Consider the following 27863-nt stretch of genomic DNA (forward strand, 5'->3'; position numbering starts at 1 on the left):
GACACCTTCTCTTCAGCTAGTTTTTGTGGTCGCTCTAATAATGCGTGAACTCTCGTTCAAAAACTTTGGTATCAGAAGACGGTGAGCATTTTAAGTTTATGGACTCACTACTCCCAGACCTGGCTCTAGTGAGAAGACAGTAATCAGAAATGGGAAACTTACCAGAAGAGGGCAACTGAAGTATTTTAAGGCGTTGGGGAAGGAATTCTTAAAGTCAGCCATTCATGACTTACCTGTTCATTCTGGGGACATTACTAGCACAGTAATACAATAAATGACTAAAAAACCGACAATACCTGACACCTGCCTGTTCTCGAATGATTCAGAGAAGCACAGAGGTGGGACCACGGGAACATGACGAGCCAAGGAAGTACCCATCTAGTGAGGACTATGTCGTCATCTCTTTTAATCCCGTCTTTCAGGGAAGGAAATGGGCTTAGAGCCAGACTGCCTTGCCCAAGGTCAGGGGCCCTGATGCAAACTTAGGTATCTAAGCTGCCAAACCAGGGCTCTGTCGCTCCAGGCTGTATGGGGGTAGCTGGAGCTCCGTGTGGGTGTGGGCACCCAGTTCCTTGGCACTCTTCCACTGGGGGTGGGGGGACCCGGAAGGGCAGACAGGTTGGCTCGACCCTCCAAGAGTAGAAGAGGGACCTCGAAGAAGCAATAGTTCAGGAGACCTGATTGACAATTTTACAATCTTAGACTACATCTTCGCAGTTTAATGCTCTGTCAAATTACTAAGTCGAAGTGTATATTACTTATTCACATTCACATTACACAGCACAGACTACATATACTAACTATGACATTTTTCTGGGAGCTAAACAGAGAACTACAGTGCTGGAAAAGATCGAACACCCAACCAGAAAGAGCTGGATCATTATCCCGACTAGAACATAATTACCATTATTTTTCTTCCTTTGAACTCCAGGATAATACATGATCTTCCTACTTCCTGCCCAGCTCCACTGCAAACATTCAAGGGGAGAAGAAAAGATGATTAAAAACAATGAAAATCAAGCACAATAAATCCAAACATTTTTACAATGTAAATTATGCCCCATTTGATGATAGCACTTATCTGAGGCAGCTAAGAGTTTGAGAAACTTACTACAAAGACAGGGAAGAACAGTGTCTAAATGGGAAAAGATGGAAAGTGACCCTTGGGAGTTGAGGGATTTTTGCAGCTGCTAAGATGGTGAGAGGAGATGGTACAGATACAAGACACCCAAGGTTAAGTTCAATCTTCTGAAGGTTAAGGTTAAATCATGATGTAACGGAAATCTGGCAGTTACATCATGATGTCATGGAAATCTGGCAGTTACGCAGTTGATGGGCTCATACTTCCAGGATTAGCACTTAAATGTAAACCTGTAAGCACTTCAAAATTCTTTCGTTGCCTTTAAGAGCATAATATGTATTTATGTTTTACATTATAGCTTAAATTTAAACAGACATTTTATTCGTAGCCGTGCATCTCAGTCCCTTTGCCCTCTAACTTCTTATTTCAAGATACTGGATGCCAAGTACTTCGACAATTTTCTTTTCTTCTTAAATGAGTACAACAGCCTTAAATTCCAGTTATCACAAGATGCACCTGAAGTTCAACCTCACCTGTTTTTCTAGTCCCTCACCTTCTCTGATGTCTTTCCCCACCCACCTAGGCAACATTTCACTCACTCATTCAATACCACGGTGCCTAGCATATGGAAATGCCATGATCTCAAGGAACCTGGTCCACTTCCTGGGAGACACACACGAGGTGGCTCCCCAAGCGGAGACCCTAGCGCGGGGCGCGATGTTGATACGGAAAATCAAACAACCGTGCTGCTACCCTGAATCCCTGGCCTCCTGCTCTCACTGGCCCACGAGGCAACCTCTTAAGCATCCCTAGCTCAGTTTCCTCTTCTGGTTTCCATAGCAACTATTTCAAACTTTGTCCCCGTTCTCCATTCTATCTTCCACTTCCTCTTCACTCGAGGCAAGGGCCTTCTACAGTTCATCTTTGCCTGTTTCCTCGACTTCACTTACCAACCCACCAGCACTGTGTCTCCCTCCATTTCTCCCGGAGCGATACAGCAGCGCTCGCTTACTGTCCCGAAGCCCATCTGGCTGCCACGTTCTCCACTCTACACACTCCGTCCTCCTGAGGCCCCGGACACCGCTGCTTCACCGACTCTGCCCCTCCCATCTACTTTCGCCTCACACGGACATGTGCTACTGCATTCTCGCCCGAAAATTAAAATCCTTCCACTCTGACTTCGTTTAGTCTCGTTATTCCTTTCCCCAGCCCCCTAAGAGCTGTGCTCGCTCCCGCTGCTGGTTCCTCACCTCCGGCCACTCAGTTCCCTGCAAGCTAACCACTCCTCTGGATCTGTACTTGCAACTTGACTCTTTGTTGCCAAGTGCAAATAGCCTTTCGCGCCCTTCTCTTGTTCTCTGCGCGGCCCGTCACCCCTTGCCGTCATCCCTCTTTGAGCGCTTCTCCCTTGACATTTCTGAGTCGTGCTCTCATCGGGGACCCTGGTTTTCCTCTGGAGTTTCCTTCATACTCAGACGCCCCTGCCCACACTTCAAATGTTAGTACTGTGAGGGGCTCTCCGTGGCCCACTGCTCAGGCTTTGTGATCTTTGGTCTCGGGTTCTTGACATGCTGACGACTTCCAAGTCCGTATCTATAGCCCAGATAGATTCCTGAATTCCAGACCTCTGAAATACACCTGGCATTTAGCTCTTTCTCCTGGGCTATCACACAGGCACCTTATATTCAAATGTGCCAAACTAGTTTTCACAAGTCCCTTGCACTTGCTTTCTTCCTGGAATATCCCTCAGATATTGACATGGTTGGCTCCTTATTTGGGTCTCAGTCCAAATGTCACCTTCTGAGCCTCCTCTTGACTACCCTCTCGTTTGCCCTTCACACAACTCTATCATAACATAACTACATGAAGTTACTCTATCTACGTATTAAACGGTTTGTTCCTCACTATGAAAATGAAGATGCCGTACGAGCAGAGACATCGTCTATGTTGTTAACTACTATTCAGCTGCAGCACCTGGTATGGAAAAAATCTCAAGAAATACTTACTGACTAAAAACTCCCAAATTATAAACCTTGGAAACATTATGCTAAGTGGGAGAAGCTGAAGCCAGTCATAAAAGGTTACATATTATATAATTTCATTTCAGGGAAATGTCCAGAATAGGCAAATCTGTAGAGAAGGAAAGTGGATCAGTGGTGGCCAGGGACTGGGGAAGTTGGGGGGAAATGGGAGTGACTGCTGACGGGTTCAGGCTTTCTTTCTGGAATGATAAAAATGTTCTGGAATTAGATAGCGGTGATGGTTGTACAAGTCAGTGAATATAGCAGAAATCACTGAATTGTACACGTCTACGGAGTTATATGATATGCAAAGTATATTTCAGTAAGGCTGTTACAAAACAACAGAACTCCCAAATTTATTCCAGACCTGCCCCAGCTCCCGTACTCGAGTGAATAACACAACCTTTTACCAGTTGCCCAACCCAGGAATCCAAGGCATCCTAACATTCCTCTCCATAAGTACCCCTTCCAATATATCTGATGAGCTACAGAACTATAAAGATTTCACTTCCTTAGTCTCTGAAACCTACTTCTTTCCAACTCACCGATGTTCGTTTCATTCATTCCAAGCTCTCCCTGCTTTTCTCCGGCATTATTTCAATTACATCCTCCTGGATTCCCACCACCAAATCCACTCTTTTTCATCTGCTACACTGCTGATAGCAGTGATCTTCCTAAGCACAGTTCCTACTATATCTCTTCGATGCTTAAACCCTTCATTGGCTCCCTAGAACTGACATGATAAATGCCCAGACTCCTCAGTATATATACAAGCTGGTCCCTGACAGCCTCTCCTACTTCATCTGCTAATCTTTCAGCCACGAGGAAACCAGCCACAAACTGTGACCACTCTCATTTTCACCTGTGCCACTTTTGCTGCCTGGAACATCCTTGCCCAGCACTTGACCTGTCGTCAATTCCTACTTGTTCTTTAAGGCTCAGGTCACGCACTGTGTTTTCCAGGATGCAGGAACTAGCCTTCTCTTCTCAATTTGTGAGAAATCCCTTTTCCATAACTCTCCCAGCACTCAGTGCATGCCGATGTGTACATACACTCAGAATACACCATTTACTGAGCACCTACTATGATCCTCACAATAAGTGAAGCCATATTAATTTCACGTGAGAAAAATAGGTTTGGGGAAGTTGCTGTCCTAGCAAGTGAGAGAGTAGGGACTGAATTCCAAGTCTGATCCCAAAGTAAGGGTCTCCTATTATGCCAAACTGTCCCTCCGGAACTTTTCATTTTGCACTGCAATTCTTTCTGAAAGGGTGAATTCAGTTAACTCGGCGCTGTCTTATTCGCATCTCCAGTGCTTAGTGCGGTGCTGGACACTTGCTCAGTGTCTGCTGAACACAGGAAGAGAGGGCAGGTGTGAACTAGGCAGTGGGAAACTTGCCGTACGTTCCCAGGAGGTGCTCAACTAGCCCTTACGAATGGATGAGCAGACACAGTCTACCTTCTGAAAAATGCACAAGTGAATGAGAAGCTAACTTGTATCTAATTATATGTCTGTGAATTCAAATTGCTTGTCTACGGGGAAAGGTTCTCTGCAGCTGCTTCCCCCTCTTAGCCGCATTCCAGATCTGCAAAGTGTTTCCCGGGCAGAAGGCCATCGCCACCGAAAGACGAGCCTTCTCATAGACAACCAAGAGCTGAGTTTTTGTCCTTAACATCTCTGCTCTTTCCCTCTCCTTCTGTCTTTCTTATGCTGCTAGGGTCTGAAGTCAGAACGCCAAAACTCACAGCTAACTGATTCCCTCTTTCACATCTTGCTTGGCAAACGTCAAGTCCTGGAGGAAATAATGAACAGATTTAGTTCTTCACACCGCCACAGCCTAACCCAGGTCCTCCTCTCATCCTGCCGCCACCAGCATCACCGCTTTCCCAGGCTTGCCACTCTTCAGCGCCCCGGGGGCCCCGACATTTTTTCCCGCCCCCACAACATCTTCTCCCGAGACTGAAGAATAAAGCCAAGTCCCATTCCACCTAGCCGGCCCGTTCTGGTCCACCGCTCTCCAACCCCTTCAGCCTGAGAGGCCTGGCCGGCAACTGCGGACCAAGGGGCCGGCTCCACAGGCCTGCCGGCGAGGGGGCGACCTAGAAGGCCAACCACAAGGCCACCCCGCCTCGCCTCTCACAGCCCGTGGCTTCGTTCCCTCTCTCGCTGGGCCCTTACAGGGGTCGGATCAGCAGCTGGTCACTTTCCTCAGCAGGAATCGCAGACATCTCGGAAGTCTGAAGGGGAAGCGGGGCTGAGGAACAGGTGGCGGGAGTCTCCTAAATAGAAAGCGGAGCCACGGGGAACCAATGGTAGAAAAACCCCATCCACCAAGGGCACAGCTTCCGGCACTCCGGCGCCCGCGACACTAGGCCCCTCCCCTCGACTTCCGGTCGCCGACGCTTGGGCGCGAGGTTCCTCCCCCCGCGGAGTCCGGAGATCCGAGGGGGCTGGCCGCGCCTGCGCGACGTCTCGGAGGCGGGGCTCGGCGGGCGGGGCCGGGGGCGCCGGAAAAGCTGGCGCTGGAATTAGAACTGGAGCGGCTGCCCGGGCGTCGGTTCCCCCGGCGGTGGGTGTCTGACCCCGACCACAGGCGGCCCCGGCGACGCGCCGGCGGCTGTGAGGTGAGAGCCGGGCCCTGGCCGAACAGGGGCTGAGCCTGGCCGGGAACGCAGGCCCCGAAGGCGGCGCGGGCGGGGAGGCCCGCTGTGGGGCGGATGGGTGGGGCCGCGGGGGCCGCGGTCTCCCCCGGGACCCGCCTTCCCGGGGTCCGGGACCCGGGCTTGGAGGCGGCGCGGCGCGGGCCTGCGGGAGGAGGCGGTGCCCCCGGTGCGCGGTTCCTGTCTGGGGTGGGCGGGCAGCTCCTGCGACGACAGGTGTCGTGTGTGGTTCTGCCCTGTGAGACTCGGCGGCGGGAGTGGGAGCTTCCGCGGGGCTGTTTCCCGAGTCAGGCTGGCCCTGTGGGGCGTGAGGAGCACTGCCTTTTCGTGCTGGCTCCTGTTGGTTTCTGCACCCTCCACCCCCTCCCCCCTTCCCTCCTCTACCCCCGCTGCACCCGCGAAGGGCCCGGGTGGAGTGGGTCTTGTTTGCTGTCACCGTGCGCACCTGCACGTGGCAGGCACAACAGAACAGTGCGGACCAGGTGGGAAGCAGGATGGGGTCTCTCTAGGTGCCGAACTTGGCCCCATCCATGAGTAGCCTGGCGACCTTGGCCAAGTCCCTTGGAGTTTTGGCTTCTTCGTTTTAAAGGGACTGTGCCACTGCACCCTTGTCGGTCTTTAGCGAGGGTCACAGGTATATGGAGCACCTCGCACTGGGCGGTACACGGTAGGTGTTCAAGACAGGAAGTTCTTTGGATGTCATCTTCCCAGAAGGTTCTTCAGGTCATTAAGCATGTCCTCTGCCAGCCTGTGCCAGGCATTGGGGTCACAGAGGTGAATTACCTCGCCCCCATCTTTGAGAGCTTACAGTGAGATAGTTCGAAGGTAGTTCTAAGTAGGCAACAGCAGGCTAATGCTGGGGTCCGGGTATATGCTCGAGGTGTGGAGTACCAGTCCCTTAGCCCAACCTGGAGGTCCAGCCAAAGCTTTCTAGTTAAGAAGCAGCCTGAACTGAGTCTTGAAAAGTGAGTAGCTGACTGGATAAAAGGTGCAAGGGCATTCCTTCCAGGCAGTCGGCATGGCAGGAGCAAAGCATGGAAACAGAGCAGAGTGCATGCTCGGAACCTGGAAACGCTTTGCATTCCTTAGAGAATAAGGTATGAAGCTGGTTGTGGAAGATGAAACTAGAGAGGTAGATAGGAGCCCCATCATGCAGGACCTTGTGGGTCCTGGCAGGGCGCTTTGACTTTGATCTCTAATGTTGGTGAGCCAGCGAAAGATTTTAAGCCCGATAAGGACATCAGATTTGAGTTTGAAAGAAATCATTTTAGCTGGAGCTTGGTGGTAGATTTAAAGTGGCAGGGAGTCCCGTTGGGACATGAATTCCTTAAATGGCACGTCAAACTGTGTATCTGTGCGTTGTTACGGGTTCAGGATCCAGCCACTGCTATCAGCAGCACTGCTGTCAGCAGCTGATACACAGCAGTGGTCTAGTGATGGCAATGGCCTGTTAGAGGTGTGGATGAGCGAACTGTTCAGGTGATAGAGTCAGTGGATCTTAGTATTTTATTTGATGTGGGGCCTGGAGGACTTTGCACAGTTGGTGATTTCCTGGCTTCTACCAGAAATGCTAGAATTTCCTGAAAGGGAGAGAGGAGAGGTGGAGCAGATACTGAAGGGGAGATGAAGAGTTGGCTTCAGGCATTTTTGCATTTGACAAGTTTGGAACATCCAAGTGACAATCAGTATCTTTGGCCTCATTTTCATGCATGAATAGTTTAGAGACAAGAATGATTTGCTTAAGAACATGCATCAGAATAGCAGCAGATCTCAAAGACTTTAATAAAATGCCTTTCCCTTCCTCAGCTCCTAGACTGGTGATGGAAAGTCTTAAGGACTTGCAAAGACGTGATAATACCAATGGGGTGATTTTCAAAGCATTCTGGTATTCTGGGGGCTTAAAGGGATGCTTCAGGATTTCACTAGCAATAGAATAAAATTTTATTTTAAAATTGCATTTAAAATTATTATATATATTAAAACATATATATTGAAACATACGTATATCGAAACACACACTTAAGATATCATGTCCTTAAATATAATACATACCAAGATTCTGACCAGAGAGTGCTAACATGTCACTTTATGCTGCTAGGTTAACCCAGTTTGTGTAGATCTGGGAATAAGGCTCTCTTGCCATCTCGTCCGTCTGAAGAGTGTCCTTTGAAGGCTAGGTGATTGATGGCAGCAAGTGATCCCCAGTATAACCTGATAATTCATCTTCCTCTTTTTACTTGTATCCTATGCAGCTAGTTCTCTACCTGCAGCTTATCATCTTCCTGAAACAGAAGTCTCATCCTATGACTTAACTGCTTTTTTTTTTTTTAAAGATTTTATTTATTTATTTGACAGACAGATCACAAGTAGGCAAAGAGGCAGGCAGAGAGAGAGAAGGGAGGAAGCAGGCTCCCTGCTGAGCAGAGAGCCCGATGCGGGGCTCTATCCCAGGACCCTGGGATCATGACCTGAGCCGAAGGCAGAGGCTTTAACCCACTGAGCCACCCAGGCACCCCGACTTAACTGCTCTTTAACTGTACCTTTCTGCTAAACGCAAAATAAACCCCAGACTTTTGTTGTGGTTTCCAAGGCCTCCTGTGGATCTTTCCCTCCCGTGGCTCTGTCCCTCTCCCTCCTTCCTGCTCCAGCGAAAGCCACATTGGCCTGTCGCTGTTCCTTGCAGCTGGCGTGTGCCCTCAGGACCTTTGCACTTGCCCTACTCTCTGTCAGAATGCTTTTCCTCCGCACTTACGTGGCCACCCTCCCTTCTTCAGGTCTCCTTACTGTTCACTTCTTCAGAGCATCTTTTTCTGTCTAAAATGCTCACCCTTCCTTGCATCAGTTGCAAATCCTGAACTTGCTTCTCCTGAACTCGCTTTTGCTTTCCTTGTATCGGTTGTTTCTAGCCATGTGTTTGGTTTTCTTGTTGGGCTGTCTCATCCCTCTGAGAATGGGCTCCCTGAGGTCAGGTCAGGGGCGTTATTTCCCCCAGCACCTAAGAGATGCTCACTCAGGAATGAGTGAACAAATCAGATTTTCTTGCTACTTCACAAATCAAGCAAAAACCTAGAAATAAGTTGTATGATGGAGCTAATGAAAAAGAAGAAGCTTGGGCTTGGGGAGTCAGTCTCGGGCGAGTGGCCTAAGGTCAGACCCTGGTGACTGGACTGAGAATGGGGTTTCCAGATAGGGTGGGAAAAACTTCTGATGGGATCAGGGACACTCAGTGACTGCCCCATGATTGACTCATTCTTTTTCCTTCATCAGGTACCCGTTTTCCTGAAAAGAATTGACCATGTCAGAATGAGAGGAGGTTCTCTGTGCGCACTGCCAGCTGTGGGACCCTTGAAGACAATAAAGTAGTACTCTTTTTACCGTAAGCTGATTTCCCTCGTTCCCCTCTGTAGGATCTGATCTTCGGTAAAAATTTGTGAGGTTATCTTACTCATGATGCCTCCTGAAAAATGGGTGACAGCTCCGTCATCTATACAAGGCAGATTAGAACCTACCTTCTGTAGGCCCCCTGAGGCTAGCGGCTGGGAGCCCCCAGCATAATATGCAGCACAGGCGAGGGAAAGCCTTAAAAAAAAAGAAAAACATCTGGAGCACCTGAATGTGTCACCAGGTTGTTGTGGGGATAAATGTGACACAATGTCTTTGGAAGCATTTGAACTATGTACTGTTAGGAAGGTTAGTCAGTAATTTTTCAAGTATATTAGATGTGCTCCTGTGAAATGCGCAAGGATAAATTTTGTGTCCAGGACATTAACAATGACTTAGAAAGGGATACGTGTAAGACTGACTCCGGACAACTTAAGGTCGCCTCCCTCCCTGGTTTTGTGGGAGAGAGGTGGCGCCTGGGAACATTCTGGTGTCAACTTTTACTTAAAGATCGCTCAGGACATCGAGAAAAATGCCCATTTCTGAGAGGCATAATGTCCTCTGTGCTAAGCGCTACGATTCACAGGATGCCAGCCCGAGAGAGCAGCTGAATGTCAGGATCTCGGTTGGTTAATGAGTGCGGCACCTCTTTTGCTCATTCTTGAGTTGATTAAAGAGACGAAAGGCGCTTGAGTGTTCTGAGTGTGTCTGTCGCTTCCGACAACAATGCCTTTCACAGCCCCAAGTACGACAGGAAGGTTGCTGTCCTTTTGGTGCATTGGGTTAGATTTTTGAAATCTAAAAGGAAAGAAAGAATGAACCAGTAGCGTCCAGATTTGGTGGTCAGAGGAAAAGATTTCCTTATCCAGTAGGAGGAATACACCGCGGCCAGGGAAGGAACTGATGATTTTTATTCCTGTTGCACATAAAGTGATCTCAAGTTGGTTTTCTTGCTCTGACTAACCACCATTTGTTCTTCTAGGGGAGCGCATTGGGATCCAGCTATGGTGAAAAATGTTTCGGAAAGGCAAAAAGCGACACAGTAGCAGCAGTTCCCAGAGTAGTGAAATCAGTTCTAAGAGCAAGGTAGGGGGTGAAACCAGGACCGGAATCGTAACGCAGTGAGCATTTGGGTTCGTGTGACTGATTCTGCACAAAGCATCCTAACCACCTCGGACTAGGTGTGTTTTGACCTTCATTTTCGGCACTAGAGACACAGTCTGTGCTTAATTTAATTTTTCTTTTGTTCTGGAGAGTTCCCGAGGTGATTAAATTCACGAACCCGGATGGCACAGGGCGAATGAATGGTCTCGCTGAAACACTGATTTTTTAATGTTCTGCATGATCGAAACTGTAGGCCCGTGCAGGGGCCAGAGCTCTTGAATTCCAAGGTGTGGGGTGTGTGCCCACCACTAGAATTCTGTTTACTTAATAGCGAGCGAGTTGGATCGTGAGGAAAATGCCATGTTTAGGATGCTAAAGAAGTGTGGGGTCTGTGACTGCGAAGGGACCGTCGAGGCCTGCGTCCTCCTCCCTGGCCCCGGTCCGTGGTTCTCAGTTTCCACCCTGAGAGCATGCGAGTGCCAGGACGCCATGAGGCCGGGCAGGAGCCCGTGGGCACCACCCCGGGTACCAGCGGCCACACCGCAGGGAGTGGAGACGCACATGACCGCCACTCGGGACTTTCACTGAGCAGAGATGCTCCTAGCCAGAACCACAGAAACTTGACGCTTTAGGGATCCTGCCTTCGAGTGGGAAGACGGAGTTTTCTTGAAGGGTTTTGAACTGAAGGTAGTCACGGCCCTCCCTGCTGTTGGCTCTGTAGCCCTGGCGCGAGGCCCCAGCCTGTTTTCCAGACCAGAGAAAGGATGAAGGGAGACTCGATGGCTTGCTGTCGGCGGAGTAGGTTTTTGGATTCCCGGGGGAACTTGCTGGTAGCTTGAGATGGTAGCTCCAAGCCCTGGGTTCTCCGACGTGGCTGGGGGGGGGGGTGGGGGCCGGAGAGGGGCAGAAGGGGCCCCCTGCGCGGGAGGACTTCCCCCCGAAGACGGTGGAGCCCCCCGTGTGGTCTCCAAGCCAAGTTGTGCTTTAGGTTGATGGAAGCTCTCCCTGCGGTCTGTTCTGGACGCGGGAACAGCAGACCGGTTTCTCCCTTCCCGCTGTGCTCGAGCGGAGAGAGGTTCGCTGGGGACTGGTGGTGTCCAGGGTGGGCCCGTAGTTCCGAGCACGGAAGCTCACTGTTACTCAGTCCGCAGGGCGAGCTCATCCCGGAAGTCCGTGTCAGGTTGTAACAGCATCTTAGTTCCGGTTCCCTTCCCCTCTCCCGTGGAGTATGTGCGGTGTTTCCAGTGTTCGGTCCCACATGTAGCATTACGGGGAACGTCTCTGTGCCTGCAGCTCTATTCTCGCTTTACATTGTACTCTAAGAAGGGCAGTTACCGTAAAAGGGAAAAGACGTATTTATAAGACCTGATGCATTTTCGCCTTCACCTCGATTCACTTCTTGAACATGGAAAAAATCTGAGTATATTGCTTGTCTAATATCTAATTTTGACTTGAGGTGCAAAGAAGTGAGTGACCGTGAAATCCAAAGTTTTCACAGAATGTCGTTTCTAAAGAAACAAAGCCTACCCGGAGCACAGTTATGTAGAAGCTGCGCCAGCATGTATGAGCCTCCGTGTTTTACTTAACAACCGTGTTGGTTTTCCTTTGCATCTCACCCTGGTAGTTGTGCTCCGTCTGCCAGGTGGCCTGCACGTGGTGACCGAGCGGGCCAGGTACCCGTGGGACCAATGGCCAAGGCCCATGGGTGGGGAGCAGGTGACCTTGAGGGGGGCTGGGCGAGTTCCCTGATGTAACCTCGGGTAAATCGTTCACCCGCTGGCTAGCTCTGCTCATTTTATCGTGTAGAATCATACTCGCTGCCTGCATGCCACGTGGGGTTCCTTTTGGGCATCACGTGGAAGCAAAGTGTAGGTTTTCACACCCGGCCCAAATACCAGGGGCCTCACGAGGAGGCAGGGGGCATGGCTTTGCTCATGCTGGGAGTGTCCACACCGCAGTTACCTGATGCTGTCTTCTGGCAAGGGCAGGTGGGGCTACCTGGGTTTTGAAGTTTGCTGTAGAATTCATCTTTAGAAAAATCTGCCCCAGTCCGTCAGTCTGCCCTGCTTTTGTCGACGTTGATTCAGCTGTCCCCGATGAGTAATGCAAATGTTTGGCAGAGAACTCGCGAGAAGACGGTGTCTAATTCTGTTTGCCTTTGTGTGTGTCTGCTGCCTCTCAGTCCGTGGACTCCAGCCTCGGGGGGCTCTCCCGATCCAGCACCGTGGCCAGCCTCGATACGGACTCGACCAAGAGCTCAGGTGCGGAGAAGCTGGGACGGCTCCGCGAGGCTCACGTCCTTTCTCCGAGCGGCGCGGTCAATCCCCACGCACTTGAGGTTTCTCGGTCTCTGCCGCGTCGGGCGAGAGTTTACAAATGGCCCAAGATCTGGTGGGACGTGGGTTGGCGGGAGGGGGTCGGCCGCTCGCTGCACGGGGGCAACCGGCTCTTCACCGCGCCCGGAGCACGAACGTGTGTGGCTGACGTCGTGGTGACAGCTCAGAGGTTTCAGACCAGCTTTTTAGGATATGGGGTGGCAAAGTGTGGGTTCTACTGGAATTGCATGGCTCGTGGGGTGCAGGGAAAGCCTCTTGCGGAGACCCAGCCACTGGTCACGGTCATTAGGGTGGCCCCTGTCACGGACCCTTGCGAACGTGTGTGCAGCCACCTGAGATTAGTAGCTCCTTACAAATCAAAAGGTGGCTTCTAACCCAGGCCAGAGAACAGCTAGCGTCTAATTGGAAATACAAAAAAAATATTCCTTTTCTTGTCTACAAGAAAGTGTCTTTATACTTTTCCCTTTAGAATCCTAGACTTGACAGTCTGTGGAAAGTGGGGACAACAGAGGGTGGGATGAAGATAGGAACCGTATCACGTACCAGAGAACACAGTAGCGTCAGGTCTAGATGCCTTAAAAATATTAAAAATGTGGGCATCTTTTTTTTTTTTTTTTTAACCATAAGCATAACCTAGAAGTAACCACGCAGTATCGCCTTAACGTGGCAGATGCGGGGACACGTGGTGGCCGCGTTGGCCCTGGCTCGATTTTCTGGCACACAGTTCTTCAGCCTGTTGCCTGTGTCATGTACCCTAACATCTGTTCGTGTGAAGGAACTTCCTGTCTGGCATTATTCTGCAGGAAAAAACCTGTTATTATTATGTAGACCAGGTTTGCTGAGTCAGGAAAACAAGTTAACAGTGAACATAGTGAAGAGGGACAAAAAACCAAAAAAAGCTTAAATATCTTCACGTATCGTGAAGGTACTCAATCATTATCTAGTCGACATTTTAGTTTTCTCCTGTTTTAATTTACTCTTTTTTAAAAAAAAGATTTTATTTATTTATTTGACAGACAGAAATCACAAGTAGGCAGAGACGCAGGCAGAGAAGGGGAGGGGGAGGCAGGCTCCCCGCTGAGCAGAGAGCCCGATGCGAGGCTCGATCCCAGGACCCTGAGATCATGACTCGAGCCGAAGGCAAAGGCTTTAGCCCACTGAGCCACCTAGACGCCCCTCTCCTGTTTTAATTTACTCTTATTGAGATTTTTTTTTAAAGATTTTATTTATTTATTTGAGAGAGAGAGAGACAGAGTGAGAGAGCATGAGAGGGGAGGTCAGAGGGAGAAGCAGACTCCCCACGGAGCTGGAAGCCCGATGTGGGACCTGATCCCAAGACTCGGGGACCATGACCTGAGCCGAAGGCAGTCCAACCAACTGAGCCACCCAGGCGCCCCTCTTATTGAGATTTTTATACGTTTAGTGTATTGTGAGTCACGGAGGAGGAGGTTAAATTCCAAGTTCTTTCCTATTACTTCAAGTAATCCTGCATTAGAATTTTTCTTTTATTTTCATTAAAGGTTAAGTTCTGATAACACAGTGTTTTTTATTTGTGAAGGGATTGAGGACACTCTCTAATGTAGATATTTCTTTTGAAGTCTTACTGCTAACGGTTTTTCTTTCACCTTTAGGACAAAGCAACAACAATTCAGATACCTGTGCGGAATTTCGAATAAAATATGTTGGTGCCATTGAGAAACTGAAATTCTCTGAAGGAAAAAGTCTTGAAGGGCCTCTAGACCTCATCAATTACATAGATGTTGCCCAGGTAAAAAAAAAAAAAAAAAGTTTAAATTTTTGAACATTCTAGAGAATCGCTTTTATCACTGTTAAATATTTACTGAGCACTGTGCTCATAGGTGGTACATGGTGCCTAGAGATGGGGAGTCCCCTGGGAACGGAGAGTTCTTTCCTTCAAAGATAGGGGCTCACTGCCTCGTTTAAATGAGTTGCTGAGCGCGGTGACGGGTTATATACACCGTAGGTCTGTCTTTGAAAACTTCTGCCGGCCTTTCCAGATCTGCCCCCCAACTAGCCACCGCCCCTCCAGTAACGTGTCTCCCAGCGGAGGTGACGTGTCCGGGCCCTCACACCGTTAGCAACCAGAGTTGAGGGGAGGTGGGCTTCTAGACATATCCCGGTCAAGAAGTTCAAAAAAAAGAAATGATTGTGAAGGAAAATTCAGAATGAAGGCGGCGACCAAGCCAAGGTGTGAAGTCAGGGCCGCAGATACCGTATGATCTGTACCCCCGCCGGTGTGGGAGTGGATGGGCCGAAGACAGTCAGTGCTTCCTGAGTTTCCAGAAAATGCCATCGCAGGTCTTTGTGTTTGTTTAAGCAAAGGGTCATCACCACAAGGGGAAGATTCCCTCGCCCGTTCTTAGAGCGCTGGTTACTCTTCGGGCTGTGTGGCTGGTGACTGGTGGAGGACGGGTCACTAAATTCGCGGCTTCGTGCCCTCGTAAAGCACAGGGGGTCTCTCCCGTCTGAGGGGAAGCAGCCGGCGAATGTGCGTCCCACGAGACCTCTCGCTGGTCCGGATGCAGGCAGTGTCCCGGCGTTTGGTTTGGCATCTGTCATCCCAACGAGTGCAAGCCAGCCCTCCCCGAAGTATGACCCCGAAAGGGTCGCTGATGACATCGGCCCCCCAGCAGCGCGCGAGGATTAGCTTCCTGCTGTCAGCACTGCTGAGCTGCTCGGGGCCCGTAGACTTGGGGCCTGTCAAAATTCCATCAACACAGTCGCGTTGGTGGTATCCCAGCTCTTGATTCTTGGAGCGCTCGAGCCCTCCTGGGAGACACCACGGGCCAGAAGTTACCGTAGCCGCGTGAGGCCCCGGCAGTCGGGGCGTGTGGACACGGCTGCTTTACTAGAATTTCTTCAACGCGGGCAGGTGGTTCCAGAGTCAGTTCAGCAGGGGCATCGACTGATGGCCCGCTCTCGCCGCCCTGTTGTGGATTAGGCAAGTTAGGGCGGCGTTCTGGTTTAGGGGATAAGCCTGGATAATCTGCTAGGGAAGCCATCAGCTGTCACCTGCCACTTTGTTTCCCAGTAACTGCGCATCAGGCTCACAGCCCCGGGATGTGGGGCCGAGCAGACATGCCTGCCATCTGGGACGGATGTAAAATGGCTTTCAGGAGTGGGTCCTGCAGCCCTCTTTCCTGATGGTTTCCTGTGCTGACGGCAGCACAAACCTTGAGTATTTTGACAGCTAAATACCTTTCTTTTTCTAATGTAAATATTTAAGCCTTGCTGGGATCTGAGAGAGGGATCTCCATTTGCAATTAGGGATAACGTCAAGACAAATGGATGGGAAATTTGCTCAGGTCTGTGGACCGTGAAAACAAAACGAAACCAAACCCTGGTGAGAGGTTTTCTGCCTCTTTGAGGAAAAGTTTTTGCTGGGCTGCTGCGTACCCACGTTCTTGAAAGGGTTTGGATTTGTGATGGCCAGATGTTAAACTTGACTACTCAGATTTACGGAATGTAATGTACTTTTTAACGTAGCTCACGTGATTTATTTTTACTTTAAAGCAAGATGGAAAGTTGCCTTTCGTTCCTCTGGAGGAAGAGTTCATCATGGGAGTTTCCAAGTATGGTATAAAAGTATCATCATCAGATCAGTATGTGAGTAAGAGAATTTATTTATTTGTTTTCTTTTTTTAAAGGTTTTATTTATTTACTTGAGAGAGGAGAGAGAGAGTGAGAGAGCATGAGAGTGGAGAGGGTCAGAGGGAGGAAGCAGACTCCCTGCCGAGCAGGAAGCCCAACGCGGGGCTCGATCCCAGGACTCCAGGGTCATGACCTGAGCCGAAGGCAGTTGCTTAACCGACTGAGCCACCCAGGTGCCCCAAGAATTTATTTATTTGTTTTTAAAAAGATTTTATTTATTTGACAGGCAGAGGTCACAAATAGGCAGCGAGAAAGGCAGAGAGAGAGGGGGAAGCAGGCTCCCTGCTGAGCAGAGAGCCCGATGTGGGGCTCGATCCCAGGACCCTGAAATCATGACCTGAGCCGAAGGCAGAGGCTTTAACCCACTGAGCCACCCAGGCGCCCAGTAATGGAATTTGTTAGGGGAAAAGTGGGTTCCAGGCTGGGAGTCAGGCTGCTAAGGGCCCACTTGTTCTCTCTGCTTGTTTGCAGAACTGTTGGTTGGTAAACAGTCCTGGCAGCTGGTCTTAAAAAATGATCGATTTCTTAGGGTGACTGAAGAGAGGCCTCCTTGTGCTTCTCCCGGATGGTGGGGCCCCCCAGCCAACACCCCCCACTGTGGGCCCCTGATGCGGTTTTGGCTTGGGAGCCTGTTCTGGCTCAGGGCAGCTGTCAGCTTGGATCCAAGGCACAAAGAACAGGACCGTGAACTCAGATCTTACTCCTGTCTTTCTGGAATCTTAAGTAGGAAGGGATAACCCTGAAGGCAACGGCCCCATAACTGACCATTCTGGAATATCCCTTTGAGGGGAAGGAAACCTCTACCACTGCTTTCTGCCAGATGCAGAGATACACTCTGCTCAGAGCCTCACAGTAAATTCTGCTCCGAAGATGCCCATATGTCATGCTTTCCTTCCCTGACTTCCCAGGATGTCTTACACCGGCACGCTCTGTATTTAATCATCCGCATGGTATGTTACGACGATGGCCTGGGGGCAGGAAAAAGCTTACTGGCCCTGAAGACCACCGATGCCAGCAACAAGGAGTACAGCCTCTGGGTCTATCAGTGCAGCAGCCTGGTGAGGTGTCCCGCCGCCTCGCTTGGTCCCACTCATGGGGGGTGGGTAGGGCCAGAGGGGACCGCCAGCGTTCTCAGCAGCTGGAGACGTGGCAGCCACGGGCCGGCTGATGCTCGGCGGTCAGCCAGCTGCCTGGACCTGTCGCGCGCACGGGCAGTTGGGCCAGGATTAGCACTCACCTGTGTGGGTATCTCAGGGGCAGGGCAGCCCCTCCTGGTTCTGTTGCCGTTGTCCCCAGAGGCCCAGTTCCTACACGTTGCCTGCAGGGGCTTCTCCCAGAGGGAGCGCAGGAGGCAGTCCGGGGGACGTGGTGCCCAGCCCTCCCAAAGCTGTTGGTGTGCAGGCGGAGGGGAGGCGCTGAGAGGGGCACACTTAGACATTTGCTGGCTACGCTAGTTCAGGAAGAGGTCGGTGAGGTCTCTTACTGTGTGTTTGTCACTTACTGCAGGAACAGGCACAAGCCATCTGCAAAGTTTTATCCACCGCTTTTGACTCCGTGTTAACATCTGAGAAAGCTTGAATTCTGCAGCCCAGCGGAAGCCAGCCTCGTGCGGACGGGCAGTGGGTTTCCGTCTGCAGCGCTCAGCTACTCTGGAAATCGCAAGTGATCCCTTGCTTGAGATTTTCTGAAGAAACGCAGCGTATAAAATAGTGGTCATTTGCTTTTCTATTAAAATGTGTCTTATTACACTTAAGTCTCAATGAGGTTGTCTACTTTCTGGGACTAAAAAAGAAACTTCATCTGTCACTTTTATTTATGAGAGAGAGAGAGAGCAAGAGAGCGCACAAGCCGGGGTGGGGGCAGAGGGAGAAGCAGGCTCCCCGCTGAGCAGGGAGCCCGACGCGGGGCTCGATCGCAGGACCCCGAGATCATGACCTGAGCCGAAGGCAGACGCTTAACTGACTGCGCCCCCCAGGTGCCCCTCCTCTGTCACTTTTAAACCCAAATGAGCCTAACATCTAAGTGTGCTAGACGTGCAGGCAGCGAGTGGGCGAGCCGGGAGGGCTTTCTGAGGAGGCCGCTGCTGTGGGTTGTACAGCACGTGGCTGGGAGCTCTGGTCACCCTGGTTTGGAAAAGCAACACAGCCGACTCAGGTCACAAAAAGTAAAACTTTAAAAGTGTAGGTCAGGATGGCATGCTGGTCAACCAGAGTCTCTACCTCAGAGAAGAAAGGCCACCGCATGCATCAGATAGCGTCGAGAATCTCCTGTACGGAGGGCCGGGGGGGTTTTCTAAAGGACCATTTTCATATGCAGTAGTGCCTGAAGGATTAAAAGCATCACAAATAACACTACGTCCATTTAAAAGTATTTTATTTTTTTCCAGTCAAATGACTAGTGAACAGGAGGCGTCAACTTACTGAACATGCTCTAATTATAAACTAATTATAAATCACCGCATTACGGACAACGAAAATAAGAATTGATTCGGGTTATACAATATATACAGTCGCGCTGCAACTAGTTCGAAGTAATCAAGTGAACGAATGGAGGATCGTACGTCTCACATCGCTCTCCCGGCTGCGCAGGCTGCTCCCCGCCCCGGGGAGCATCACCCGGGACCCGGGAGTCTGCACGCGGGAGCCCTCGCCCCTACGAGTCCGATCTGATGGCAGCACGCAGGATGCCAGAATCCTGCAGCGAAGGTTCATGAAACGTAAACTTTAAATATAAATAGTTATCTACAAGGTTTTCCTTCCTCTCAGTTGTTTTTTAATTTGCAAAGAGCAAATAACTAGGGAAGGATGTTACCAGGGAAGTTAATATAATTTCTCCTCTAGCAAGAGTAGTAGTAATTACTGCACAGTAGCACCACCGAATTGTCAACTGGAGAAAGTTATTTCTGAGATAGTTCTGTACCAGTGAGCCTGCTGGATTAGTCTGGGACCGGTGTGAAAGGGTGCCGGGAATCCACTTTACTTCCTTAGATAGTTGGCGCCAAGTGGCCAAAAGGCTGATTATAAGACACAGATGCAAGAGGACTGTGTTAAAATACACATAAGTGCGCTGTGCAAAATCTATTTACTTTCTTAAATCTGTGAGGGAATTAACTAAATGAAGGGTTCGAGCAACAGAAATTAACAATTAGTGAAAACAGATGTAGTGCTTTAAAAAAACAAACAAACAAACAAACTTTAATTACAGAGCTGACACATTTTTACCCAGAACTCTGAAAGGCTTTAAAAAGCAATTGCCACACAACATCATAAAACATTCCAGTTTGTTCTGTTTTCCTTTATAACAGCAACAAAAAGTACAACGCAATTAAAAAAAAAAAAAAAAAAACTCTGCACTTAGAAGAGTCTTGCCTAGTGAAGACGGGCTGCTCCCATCAAATGTACCATCGTCACCACGGAGGCATCGCTGCCTCGCTTTCCAAGCCCAGACCTACACTTACCCCTTCACTCCTGGTCCAAATCCGAGTGGGCATTCAAGGCCTATTTATTCTCAAAGAGTGCCAAAGTGTCCAATATTCCTGCCATGAATCGTATGCTCACAATTACTCTATTTAGAGGTATGACAGTCAAGTTCGCGAAACTACTGAATTCCGATTTTATGGCACTCAACCCAACCCCCCCACGCCCAGTAGCTTCAGTTTAAGAATGACGTCATGGGACTTCCGCTGTGGAACTGGGATGTCTGTTTGGGAAGATTTTATTACCTGGGACCTACAGATTTCAGCTATGTTCTTGATTACAAACAGATGGACAGATTCTAGTTCAAAACAGTATATCTACCATTCCTGTTGGTATAATATATAAATACAAGACACTAAATTGAGTAAACATTCCCGGGGGCCAGAAAGGGAAGGTGGTGGTATGCTCAGTGGGAAACAGCAGGTGTGTGTGTACAGTGGGGGCTGGCCCACCGTCCTCTAGCTGGGACACGCGGGAGGGTCGAGAAGGCGAATTCCAAAACACCTAAAGCTTATATAAACTAGTTTAAAGAACTGTTTTTGCAATCCATCATCCTTAGTTTTTAACCAAATTCAGGAAATGCAGGTTTCTAGAACAGGAACTGAATTAGCTGCTATTACCATACGCCGTAATAAACCACGGGCGGGTGTGCTAGGTGGGACTGTTCACAACAGGCTACACGCACATGCAGAACACAATGAGAGCTGCGACCTCACAAATTAGGGCCGGAAAGTACGATGCTAAGGTGTAAGTTTTCAAGTTGCTTTAACTAAACCTTGGGTGGATTCCACAGGAAATCTTTTAAGTGTATCTTTTAAAAAAAAAAAAAAAAAGTCTTTAAAGGTGAACTGATAGCATTTTCTCTAGGAAGTCCAGGGCTCGGCTACTTCTAAAGCAAGTTTACCGACTTCCTAAAAAACTGCACTGAGGGTCACCGACTCTAGCAGTGGGCCAGGGAAAGGCTGGAAGAATGTCTAATACTCAGATCCTTCTAGGTTCAGCTAATTCTGTAGACAGACAATCTTGATTACGTAGAGTTAAAATAACTTTTCAGTTCACCTTTTAGGAAATTCAATTTTTCCCTAATAAAAGTATGGCAGTATTTCATGAAAACCACAAATTATAAAAACAATTCATTTATACATACAAGTTGCCTTTGAGCTTGTAAAAGAGAAGAGCAGAGTCAGAGAGAAGTGGGCTACCGGACAATACATTTCATGAAACTGGTCACCTGGCAAGAATTTTGGTACCAATAACAAACAGGAACGTAACAAATGATAAAAGAAGTGTTTTTGTTCAGTAGCAAGTCAGTCAGCGATAAAGTGCACAAATGATACGGGAAATGCTCCTTTGCGACTGGGATCTCCGTCGATGTGGCCAATCTGAAATGAATAAAAGTTTAGGTGGTTATCAACATTCTACACATTAGAGACTTCAAAGAACAATGCTATGGCACTTGGGGGAAAAATGTGCTCAGAAGAATTTCTTCTGAGAAAGAATGACTTGGGTAAGACATTGATAAACTGGTTTCCCTTTTTTCTTTGCCTCATGTTTCAAATACAGTTGACCCCTGACCACACGGAAGTTCAAAGTGCCACCCTCGCCCCTGCAGTTGAAAATCTGCGTCCAGCTTCTGACTCCCCAAAATCTTAACTACGAAAGGCCTCCTGCTGACCAGAAGCCTCACAGGCGGCTAACACACCCCTGGGCGCTACGTGTATTCCACCTCCTGTGTTCTTAAGTAAGCTAGAGAGAGAAACTGAAGAAAATCATAAGAAAAAATACATTTAAGTGCTATCCCGCACTTATCAGAAAATGCCCCCGTGTAAGCGGACACACGCAGCTCACACCCGCGTTGTTCAAGGGTCGAGTGCGGTGCCTGCCGACTGTCGGGGCGCTGGGGCAGGCGGGCCGGGTGTCTGCACGGAAGCGCACGCCCTGGGGTCCTGGCGTCCTTGGGAGGGCCGGACAGGAGCACGGGCAGGACAACTGTCCGACTCCTGCCCCCAGCGTGCCTCTTTTCTTTCCCGAAGAAACCGAGTGTCAGAAGTCTGTGAGGTGCAAAGTCACAGAAAGTGGCCAACGTGTGAGTCGGCTCCTTTAAATGTAGTCAAGCGTTCACCAGAGGCTTCGAGAGTCCCTGAGTTTCACTCTGGGTAAAATATGTCAGTTATACACCGAGTACGATCTCAACCACGTAAAATTACGCAGGTAAGTAAAAGTCTAAAAGAAAATCACTGTCATACAGTTGGTAAGACTGGGGGCGGGGGCTGCTGCTGGGATTACGGGCAGCACTGATTTTCTTCTTTACGCCTTTCTGTATTTCCCAGTTGTGGAAACGAACAGGTACTTTCCAAAAGGCTGAGTCCACTGCCCGGGGAGCCCCGCCCTCATGCCGCGTCGTACACGAGCGTGAGAGCCAGACCTGCTGCGGCTCTTGGGGCGGGGGGCCGGGGGCAGGGGGTGGGGTGGGAGTCGGCCGAGGTCCGGCCACCCAGTGAGGGCTCAGGGAACAGAGGCCGGGCACACTGGCTGGAACCAGGACCACGGGCGGCCGCCCCCTTCCCTGCCTGGCTGCTGGGCGTAGGAAGCCCACAGAAGGCGGGGCTCTGGCCAACGGACCCCTGAGTCCCGTGAGGGGAAAGAGCCAGCAGTACCACAGGACACCGAGGTCACAAAGCCCCTGCCAGGGCCACCACCGGACGTGCCTCGCACTCGACAGAGCAGAGCGACATCCGAGCTCCACCTACGGCGCTGGGCCCTTCGTGTCCCCCGTGGGGCGGACCCCGCCAGCCTCCCACGCAGGGCCCACGGGCCTCATTCTGGACGGCAGCCTCTTACTGGGGCCTGCGGTGTCACCTCTCTGGCGGTGCTGAGGTGACTTCCCTTTCACAGACGAGGGGACCGAGGTTTAGTGACATGACGTCACCAAGTCTGTTAAGCGCTGCGTCTGGATTCTTAGGGTCACACCTGGTGAACACCCGGTGCACGCCGTTCCACTCCCACGTGGACGTTCCGACTCGCTGCAGGACCAAGACCGACACCCACGGACTCTGCCCCCGGGTCAGCTCTCTGCTCGCCTCCCTCCAGCGCGCGGGCCGCATGGGGGGGGGGACCGCGCCTTCTCTAAACTCACAGCCTCATTTCAGACCCTGAAGTGCGCTCTGGGAACGGCGCCCCCACGTGGGAGAGCCCCAGCCCGGGAAAGTGAGGCCCACGCAGAAATGGTGTCAGCGGCAGAGACGCCGGAGGGGCAGAGCGGCCGCCAGTCCTGCGGTCGCACGGGCAGCGGGCCTCACCTGGCGGCGGGCCTCGCGGGCCGGGCGGGCAGGGATTCAGCCCCGCCCCTCCCAGGCAGAGCCCGGGCCCGGGCCCCGACTCACCCACCACTCTTGGTCCTCTTCCCCATCCACGATAATCACGTCCCCCTCGGAGAACGTCAGCTCGTCTGGGTTGTCGGCCACACAGTTGTAGAGAGCTTTGACCCGCTTGGGCTTTAACTTGGTCTGATCGGGAAGAGGAAGGGTCAGAGGTCAGTGTGGCACGGAGGCTTCAGCTCCGGGGGCAGAGGAGGGGGCCGCCTTGTTTCTAACTGGTCCCAGGGGTCCTGACCCCAGGCCCGGGAGCCCACCCGTGTCAGGTTGGGTGGATCGTGTAGCTCGGGGCTGGGGGACTTCTGGGAAGCCCAGGGAAAAGCTAAGCCATCCCAGCGGAGTGCGGAGCGCGCGGAGTCGGGCGGCCTGGTGCCTGGAGCGCATGTGGGGGTCGGTCCTGGAGCCGTGCTGGGGGTGCTGAGCCCACCGGCTGGAGAGCTCTGGGCTTGTGTCCCGCCCAGGTCCAGGGAGAGGCCTCCCATCCGCCCACCGGGGGGAGAGGGAAGCCCCGTTTCTTGGGAGAGTCCTGCTTCCTGCCGCCGAGCAGAGACGCAGGAAAGGAGGGGCCCTTCCACTTGCCGTCTGTGACTTCCTGGGCATGGGGGCTGGGGGCTGCAGGGCCGCCGCGGTGGACAGCGGGCCCAGAGCGTCCGGGCCAGAGAGCTCCACTCCTGCAGGGCCAGGAAGAAGCAAAACGTCACAACATGCCCTCAGGCGTGACCAGGGAGCTGCAAACAATGACTGCAACTGCCTCGCCAGCCCGAAAGGCCGGTTTCCAGAGAGTTCCAGATCTGTGGAGGGGAAAGTCCCTCAAAGGCCCAGGCGCCTGTGACTTCCAGGCAGCCCGTCCCGTGTGCAGGCGGGTGAGTGTCACGGAGCGGGACAGGTGTCGCCAGCTGCTCCACAGACATGCGGGTCCCTGCCCGGGCCTCCCCGCCCGGCGCCCACGCGAAGGGGACAGGAAGGCAGGACCCGGTCCGGAGCGGCGCGGGAGCAGGAGCGGCAGGGGCTCCGGGGAAGGCAGGGCACGGCCACGGCCACGGCCGGGAACCCCTCCCACGCTGTCCCCACGGAAGCAGCAGCAGCCCCGGGTCCAGAGGAAAGAATTACCAGGTCCTCTCGGCTGGCCTTTGTGGATCAGTGGGGTCGACTTGTCAGCCCTAGAGAAAGGGGAAAGTAGATTTACTGATGCCTGAGGCAGCCCAGGCACGTTCTCGACCCCCACCTCAGCCCCTCTCCAAAGGAGCCACTTGTGCCGTCTCGGACCGAGGTGAAGAAAACATAACACCGAGTTGACGCCTATTTTCAAGGAACCGAAAAGACTCACAGGAAAGTCCTGATTCTCGAAGACACCCGTCAGCGAACCTTTTCTCTGAAGGGCCAGACGGTACGTGTTCCAGGCTCCGGGGAGGAAACCCCGCGCTACCACCACGGCACCCGCCACGGAGAACGCGGAAAGCCGCGGGCGGGGCCGCGCTCGCAAATGCTTTATTTGTGGGCACCGGCATCTGAACTCCACGGAACTGTCGTGTGTCATGACAGAGACTTCTTTTGGGTTTTCTCAATCGTTTAAAAAACCGAAAACCATCTTAGCTTGTGGGCCATACAAAAATAGGCGTGGTGGGGGGGCGCCTGGGTGGCTCAATGGGTTAAGCCTCTGCCTTCGGCTCGGGTCATGATCTCAGGGTCTGGGATCCTGCTTCTCCCTCTCTCTCTGCCTGCCTCTCTGTCTACTTGTGATCTGTCAAATAAATAAATAAAATCTTAAAAAAGAAATAGGCGTGGGGCCGATCAGGCCTGCTCTAAGAGGACACGTGTAAAAACCCAGAAGTTCACCCAGGGTGAGATTAGGGTGGAGCTTCCGTCACCAAGCAGCCCCAGCAGCGGCCTGCTTCACAACAGAACCCCCCAGGCAGCGAGGACAGGCCTCCACCCACCCGAAGTGGTCTCGGAGCTACCCTAGCATCACCCACTCTGTCCCCCTCCCCGGCTCTCCCTTTGGTCACACGAGAGAAGCGGCTCCCAAACAGCGGGTAACACCAGGTGAGACACTGGACAGGGAACACTCCCAGCACGGCCGTGCCCAACCGGGCACTGGCAGCCAACACCCCCCGTTGCTGGTGCTTTCGGCCGCCGCCGGGCTCGCATCCAGAACTTCGGCACGGGAGCCGGTGTCTGAGAGAACAGCCCGGCGACAGCAAGTCTGCAGCAACGACGGGGGCAGACGGCAGCAAGCTGAAGCCGACGCAGACCCCAATGCAGGAACCCAGGGAAGCGCGGCCTGTGGGTACGCAGTGCAGACGGTGAGTGTCCCCCACCGTGGAACTCAGCAGCCAAGGAGACCACGGACGTGCTGCTCCCAACAGGGAGGCGAGGATGTACACATTAACGTTGTGGCAACAGATCTTACGAAGGAGCGTTTAAAAAGTTCTGACAGTCTTCTGGTTAAAAAAGGCAGACTGAAATACATTTACTCCCACTTTCTCCCAAGGAAAAGATCAGAAAAAATTGAAACCAAAAGAAGTACAGAGAGAACCTGAAGAGGAAACATTCTGGAAGTGGCCACCGGAGGGACAAATGCTAACCAGGCCAGCTCGCCTGCAGAGGGGGACCCCTTGCACACTAAGGAGGCCCTGAAGGACCCCCATCTGTGCTCTGAGCCCCCAAGGCTTATAAGCTCCGGGGGGCAGGTAGAGCTTGGCAATAAACACAAAGATTGGCCCCAAATCTGCTCAAGGAGGTGCGGAACCCCTGGATTCCCAGCCCAGCCCTGAGTAGCCTCGCAACTACCCTCCCTCAACCCACTGCAGACAGAAGTTTCTGTTCCTGGAGAGGGCAGAACAGAGGGTGTCTGGACTAGGGGGTACACCAGTCCAGTTTTGAGGAGCATCTTTAAAAAAAACGGGGACTAAGGGTGCTGGGGTGGCATCTGACTCCTGATGTCGGTTCAGGTAACGATTTCAGGAACGTGAGCTCGAGCCCCGCATCAGTCTGCTTGAGGTTTTCTCTCTTCCCTCCGCCCCTGCCCCCACCTCTCTCTCTCTTAAAAAAAAAAAAAAAAGAGGGGAATTAAGTAAAAGCTCAACTTTCTTTCTTTATTCGACTCCTAGAAAACCTGATCCCTTCAGGCGAGAGACAAAGACTATTCTCTAAGGAACCTGAGTTGTTCAAGAAAGGCCCCAGTTCGGGGTTCCCCAGTGAAACTGCCTAGTGAGACGATGACGAGCCGAGCTGGCGGCTCTGTGCTGAGGGTGCGGTGTGCGGGCCGTTTTCATGCTGCAGCTGAAGTGGCAACTCTGGGGCAGGGAACGCCGGATTTACAGGAAAGAGCCTCCAACATAGCAGAAGTGGAAACAAGACAATGGACATGGAAGAAACAAATTATTCAGGAAAACAAAAGCTAACATAAATGAAAACACCGCCCCAAACCCATCATTAATAATCTGAGATGAGAGAAAATGACTCTATGAAACAAACAGGATACTATTACCTTGAAAATTATCTGACAGCTGGTATGAAAACTCAGTAAAAGAACGGGAAGATACAGTGAAGAAATCCTCCTAGAAAGCAGACTTAAAAAGCAAGCCAGCCAGCCGGCACTGGCCCAGCGCAGCCCCCTGAGCTGCATGGAGCTGCATTTCCAGCCCCGGCCTCCAGGTGGAGCCCTGGGACTGGCTCTGGTCCCAAGCAGCACCCTTCCCAGCTGCTCCTTAAGGAAGTAAGGGGCAGGGGTGGATAAAGAAAGCGGCACCAGCAGTAGAAGGGCGTCCGGGTCTCCCACTCACCCCTCAGGGCCGCTGCTGTACAAGCACCAGAAAGGGCACTGAGCTTCGTGTAAGAAGTCAACTGCCGTATGTTAAACCACTGAGACTGATACAGGGAAAGCCTGTTAGAGATGTCAGTTTATCAGAATAAAGACAGAAGGGGCGCCTGGGTGGCTCAGTGGGTTAAGCCTCTGCCTTCGTCTCAGGTCATGATCCAAGTGTCCTGGGCTCGAGCCCTGCATGGGGCTCTCTGCTAAAAAAGAATAAAGAGAGAAAAGATGATACCCGTCCAGGAAAGGCCAAGGGAGTCTGACATCTGGATAATACGACTTCAATTAAAAGCAATAAGAGAAAAAAACAGAAATTAAGACATTAAGAAAAAGCAAGGAAATTTCTTAGAACTGAAGGATGTAGTTTCTATCCTGAAAGGCTCCATCATCTACCTAGCGGCCTGGACGAGAAAATACCCGCCCTGGGGAGTGACAGCCTCAGCAGGGACAGGAGGCCTGACCGGGCAGGGAGAGCACCCCACCAGGGTGAAGAAGACCTCCACGGGGGACCGCAGAGCTCAGCAGGGAGAGGGAGAGATGGAGGCAGCTGCGGGAGGCAGATTTCTCACCACGGCAAAAGGTAGTAAGGAGCACACAGAGGGAGAGGATGAGAATGAACCCCGCGGTGCTTCGAAAACACTGCCCCAAATTCTTCTCCGAGATCTGGAGTCTGCGACCACCCTGTGCTCCTGCACCGTCCCCGCCTCAACCGTGAGTCCGGGCTCTGCCGCCGTTTGACCAGGGACACACGGCAGAATTTTCCGGGGCTGTGCCTGTTTCTTGGGACTCGTGCTTGGGCCCAGCCACCATGACTTGAGGAAGCTCTTGCCACATGGAGAAGCCATGTATGGGTAAGTATTTCAACCAAGAGCCCCAGCCAAGAGCCCCAGCTGACAGCCAGCGCAACCACCAGATACGTGGAGCGGAGAGGGGAGTGGGCCC

General features: G+C 51.5%; 3 protein-coding genes across 13 annotated transcripts in view; 1 reads left to right on the plus strand and 2 right to left on the minus strand.

The window, feature by feature from the left end:
* Positions 1 to 5474, minus strand: part of CPSF3 (cleavage and polyadenylation specific factor 3) — a 45470-nt gene extending 39996 nt beyond the window's left edge. Inside the window, exons 1-2 of the mRNA XM_080812760.1 lie at positions 5283 to 5474; positions 905 to 968 (exon numbers count right to left, since the gene is read on the minus strand). Coding sequence (XP_080668886.1) covers positions 905 to 968; positions 5283 to 5332 — 114 coding nt within the window. The 5' untranslated portion in view covers positions 5333 to 5474. The remainder of the gene's footprint in view (positions 1 to 904; positions 969 to 5282) is intronic.
* Positions 5475 to 5539: 65 nt separating this feature from the next.
* ITGB1BP1 (integrin subunit beta 1 binding protein 1) lies at positions 5540 to 18005 on the plus strand. Of its 8 annotated transcripts, none has more exons than XM_080813412.1 (8): positions 5540 to 5728; positions 9032 to 9140; positions 10128 to 10231; positions 12432 to 12510; positions 14217 to 14353; positions 16120 to 16212; positions 17166 to 17315; positions 17764 to 18005. In XM_080813412.1, exons 3-8 carry the CDS (start codon positions 10160 to 10162, stop codon positions 17833 to 17835), a joined length of 603 nt encoding a protein of 200 aa, XP_080669538.1. In that variant the 5' UTR covers positions 5540 to 5728; positions 9032 to 9140; positions 10128 to 10159; the 3' UTR covers positions 17836 to 18005. The 8 variants fall into 8 exon arrangements, with proteins under 8 accessions (XP_080669538.1, XP_080669542.1, XP_080669539.1 ...); XM_080813416.1 differs by having other exon boundaries at positions 5574 to 5728; positions 9032 to 9123; XM_080813413.1 differs by lacking the exon at positions 5540 to 5728 and adding an exon at positions 5862 to 5980.
* Positions 18006 to 27863, minus strand: part of ASAP2 (ArfGAP with SH3 domain, ankyrin repeat and PH domain 2) — a 168894-nt gene continuing 159036 nt past the window's right edge. For 2 of the 4 annotated variants that reach the window (XM_080813411.1, XM_080813409.1), the window contains 4 exons: positions 24218 to 24267; positions 23687 to 23775; positions 23117 to 23239; positions 18006 to 21115 (listed from right to left, as the gene is read on the minus strand). In XM_080813411.1, the coding sequence (XP_080669537.1) occupies positions 21041 to 21115; positions 23117 to 23239; positions 23687 to 23775; positions 24218 to 24267 (337 nt within the window). In that variant the 3' untranslated portion in view covers positions 18006 to 21040. Of the gene's footprint in view, positions 21116 to 23116; positions 23240 to 23686; positions 23779 to 24217; positions 24268 to 27863 lie in introns of all 4 variants that reach the window. The other 2 variants (XM_080813410.1, XM_080813408.1) reach the window with 1 other exon arrangement.

The sequence above is a fragment of the Martes martes genome (genome assembly GCF_963455335.1).
Source record: "Martes martes genome assembly, chromosome: 9".
NCBI lineage: Eukaryota > Metazoa > Chordata > Mammalia > Carnivora > Mustelidae > Martes > Martes martes.